Here is a 4,615-nt window from a genome sequence, read left to right as displayed (position 1 = left end):
TATACAGGGTGCAGTGAATAAACTATCAAGTAGTTTTTTTCATTTCGCGCATGAGCATTGTTTGTTCTTGATTTCGTCGACTACACAGTATAGTAGGGTCAGCTGGGCACACACATACACGAGGGGGTGCTGAAAAGTTCCTAGCTTTAAGGGTGTCGCGAAAGGCCTGGTTGGAGGATCAACCTTCCGAGTTCTTTTACAAGCCTTAGAAAAACTGAAGGACCGCTGCAATAAATGTGTGAATCTGAGAGAGGAATATGTTGAATAAAATCATAATTAACTGATCGTCCTGTATTTTTTATTACCCAAAGCTAGGAACTTTTTAGCCCCACCTCGTATGTATGTATATAGGTATGTATGTATGTATGCATGCATGTATGTATGTATGTATGTATGTATGTATGTATGCATGTGTGTATGTATGTAGGCGCAGGAGTGGCTGTGGGGTAAGTGGCTTGCTTACCAACGACATGGTTCCGGGTTCAGTTCCACTGCGTAGCACCTTGGACAAGTGTCTTTCACTATAGCTTCGGGCCGACCAGGGTCTTGTGAGTGGATTTGGTAGACGGAAGCTGAAGGAGGCCCGTCATATATATATGTATGTGTGTATACGTTTGTATGTCTGTTTTTCCCCCTCCCTAACATTGCTTAACAACCGATGCTGGTATGTTTAAGTCCCTGTAACTTAGCGGTTCGGCACAACAGACAGATAGAATAAGTACTAGGCTTACAAAGAATAAGTCCTGAGGTTGATTTGCTCTACTAAAGGCTGTGCTCAAGCATGGCCGCAGTCAAATGACTGAAGCAAGTAAAGGTATAAAAAATAAAAGAATACATCTCTATCTGTCTATCTATCTATCTATCTATAATGTAATTTAGATTCAGTTGAATTAGGTACTTAAATTGAGGCACCTTGCTATGACGAACTTATTTGTACACTCAGACAGTATTAGGCGAGTGCTGCGGATGGTGGGTCGATTTTTTCGATTAAACTCTTGAAAGTTGTGTCCCTGCATAGCTGCAGTCTAATAAGTTAAATAAAGATATACAGAAGTTTGTTTATAGGTACAAACATAGACTGACTTTCTGAAATGGAGCTGATGTTATATAAAACTGAATACAGAAATTTTAATTAGACACGCAGTGCTCTCCAGGATAATTGTTAAAATTAATTTTGTCTCTTGAAGATTCCAATTTCTAATTCAGAAGATTATAAAATGTTTTATATGCTGAATAGTTTTCATGACTTTATAGAAAAATAATTTTGTACAATGTATTTTCGTTTAAAGATGAAATGTACCTTTTCTATTTATTTTATGTATTTTATCTATTTCGGTATTGGCCAGCTTTTAAAATAATTTTTACATGCTAAAAGGAAAACTTCTTTGTTGTTTTAAAACAGGCTATCGAAAATATATTGCCTTTAATATGCAGCTGTTTTTAGACATTTAGCTGCAGTATGAATTGCTGGGAAAGTAATTGAGTTGATTTCATAGCACCAAGTTTGAAGCCGTAACTTGAGGCAAAATGTCTGCTTGGTTCTGAGAGCTGACAGACTGAATAAATATTTTAACAACAGATGCAAATAAAGGAGGTATTTTCGAAAAAAAAGAAAAAAAAGGCTAAATTATTGTAAGCAAGTAATATTTTCGGGAAACTTAAGATGGCGAGTATTTTAGGTGAAGAGATCAACCCCGGGCAAGCTGAGAAAAGGCGTGAACCTTATGATATATTTCTCAAAATATAAAAACATTTGCTTTGTAAAAAGAAAAAGATATACTAAAATGTTAAGTACTCCCATGGAGAAAGCGTCCACTTTCTTTGCCGGTAAACTCAAACATTACGCCCCAGAACCAGCCCTCACAAAACTCTGTATGTATATATATATATTATATATATAATATGAATATATATATATATATATATATTCGTTTATTCTAAAGAAAATTTATTCTTGGCACCCTTCAACATCCTTCAGGATACTAAAGAACATTACACTCGAAGAACGGGATTCATGGAAAATCCAATGTGACGATAAAGTTTAGGCATCAAATAAATGAATTCAAGAAACCAAGCAATGTTTCAAATACTGTTGCTTTGTTAGTATGCTCGATAATACAGGAATGAAACCGAAACAGAAAACAGAAAAAAGATAGAGATGAAAAGGTAAAAAAATGTTTGCCAAAAGGAAAAAGTAGACAAATGAGACATGAGAAAGAAAACGAAATGTTTGTAGTTTTTAAGCTAGGATTATTTAAAGAAAAGTGCATGTTAAGAAAACCTGTTGACTGTTAGATTTCTAATCCCAATTTATATTCATTACGCATACACATACACACAAACATATACCGTGTTCTTGAAACAAATTCTTATATATTATTTACATTAAGTTCCATCCTTACATTTGAACTAAGTTATCGGACAAAAATAAGAAAAAAATAATATAAAAAGATCCAAAATTAGGACATAAAGCACGAATGAACAAAAGATGTTTCACCATCGTATTCTTTTGAGCTTTTTGTTCTTCATACTTAGAAATAACATTTATCAAGGGTTTGTATGATATATTTAGATTTCTATTAAACTTTGAAACAAAGACTCGTAGAAAATCATTTTAATATACTTTTTTTTATTAGATTTATTTGAATAGCTTCAATACAGAATAGTCCCACTGTACAAAGGATGCTGCTGGTTGATAGAGATAGATGGGAATTCAAATAAGGAAGGAAATGTCTCTAGGAATGCAAGCTGAAGCATGAGAGATACCACCCATGTTGGATGCTTGAACCTTTTAAGTTATCTTCTTAATTTCTATTAAAACAACAATCTCATGCTGATGTCGTATGTGTACTACTTCCTTTCAAATTAGTGAAATGATTCAGGCAAAAGGACTGTAAAACTTCGTTTACTTTATTTACTTTTTGCTTATTAGTAAGGAAGTAAGTTTATGCAGAATAAAGATAAAATTATTTTGTTTCTTTGCTAACAAGATGAAATATTGTCTTCAAGAATTTACAAATGTGCATATTCCGATGTACAAAGAGTGTTTTTTTATCACGTGGCTGTATAATTTTCTGTTCCCGCAACCTGTTCTGAATTGTTGAAAGAATTTTCTTCCAAGAAACTAATTGCATAATTTGAAGTGAGGAAGGCTAGGTTAAGTTAATTTTCCGTCTTTATTCGCTTTGATGGGAGATAGTTTATTTATATTAAAGAGAGGAAATAGAGATATTTCTATCCAGGGGACTCCAGATGAAACATTAAATTTCAGTAAAAAATACACTTAATTGCTACTCTCATTTCCAAACAACTAAAACTTATAGTTACACAACTGAAAATATTTTTCATTAATTCTCATTTCACTAAATAGAAAAATATTTGGACTAAAATGTAAAATGTATCAAATACCTAGAAGAAAATGTAGACTTTAATATAATCTCTTAATTTAGTATATTTTACTTTCTTTTCCAAATGCTTACTGCCTTACTTTCATAATTGTATTTTCCATACTAAATATTCATAAAGAAAACACGATAAAAATGTTTTATTGATTACTTTAGATCTTGTTAATAGCACATATTCAAATTAAGTATATAGAGGAACAACTTATATTTATTATGGCATAAATTGTAATTGGTTGGGAGTTCATTCCTAAATGGGTTTCTTTTTTCTCCTTGAATAGATAAACAAATTTCGTATAACCTGTCACGTTGTTAAAAGTTTGAATATTTAATAGATTTAACTATCATAAAATATTTAAAAAAGGATAAGTGTTGTTACATATTCTATTGGGTTACAAATAAGAATAGAAACTCTGGCTCTTGACACGTGTTTGAATGTAGCAAGAACGACTGTGTTGAAGTAATTAAATTAAGAGTACATCGGTACAAAACAACAAAGTTAAATCGGGACAAACTTACCTTGGCCAATAGAGGCACACCAAGAAGGTTGGCTCATTAATTACTTTTCCGTTTCCAAGATTAAGGGTAGGACACTGACGGATACTACAACCAAAAGAGGTGGTATTGTCCCAGAGCATCTGTGAAAGAAATAAAATTAAAAATAGATTGTTGAAGAGTAAAATTTAACTGCTGTATTTTACATTTTGTATTCACCATGTGTTATTCCTATTTTACTCTTTCAGACACTGATGTATCTTTGAAGTTGATATATTCATAAAATTTAGTTTTTCCTTGGATATGATATATCAACGAGCCACAAACTTACATTGCACTGTTGTATACAGAAATTAATGATGCCTCTAGGATTCTGCAAGTTTCTCCAGATTGATCTAATTGTTTACATGTGGATTTTATCTTAGCTTTCAACCATAGAAATAAGAATATGTGTGAATTTTGTTCCATATTTAATAATAGAGTATAACATGAAGCAATTATTAATTGTATTCATCAAAACTGTAACAGTTGTAAATAAAGTAGGTCGATAATTTAATCTTTGCATTTAATTATTATTCTTCCTTGGTTTATATGGTGTTAACATGTAAGATGCGATGCATCTCACCTCTGAAATGCTCCCTATCTTTGAGGGATTTTTTAATAGTTGGGCTCATAAATGTATATGTATTTGTATGCATATATATATATATATATATATA

The 4,615-nt window shown here is 31.9% G+C and overlaps 1 protein-coding gene across 1 annotated transcript in view; it reads right to left on the bottom strand.

Moving 5' to 3' along the window:
• The window catches only part of LOC106882193 (GLIPR1-like protein 2), a 146,593-nt gene that overhangs the window by 22,142 nt on the left and 119,836 nt on the right, over positions 1-4,615 (bottom strand). Inside the window, exon 3 of the mRNA XM_014932782.2 lies at positions 3,921-4,039. Within this exon, the coding sequence (XP_014788268.2) occupies positions 3,921-4,039 (119 nt within the window). The remainder of the gene's footprint in view (positions 1-3,920; positions 4,040-4,615) is intronic.

This window comes from Octopus bimaculoides, chromosome 1, assembly GCF_001194135.2.
Source record: "Octopus bimaculoides isolate UCB-OBI-ISO-001 chromosome 1, ASM119413v2, whole genome shotgun sequence".
Taxonomy (NCBI): Eukaryota; Metazoa; Mollusca; class Cephalopoda; order Octopoda; family Octopodidae; genus Octopus; species Octopus bimaculoides.
The sequence above is the reverse complement of the archived record's forward strand: the minus strand, read 5'-3'. Positions and strand labels throughout refer to the sequence as shown.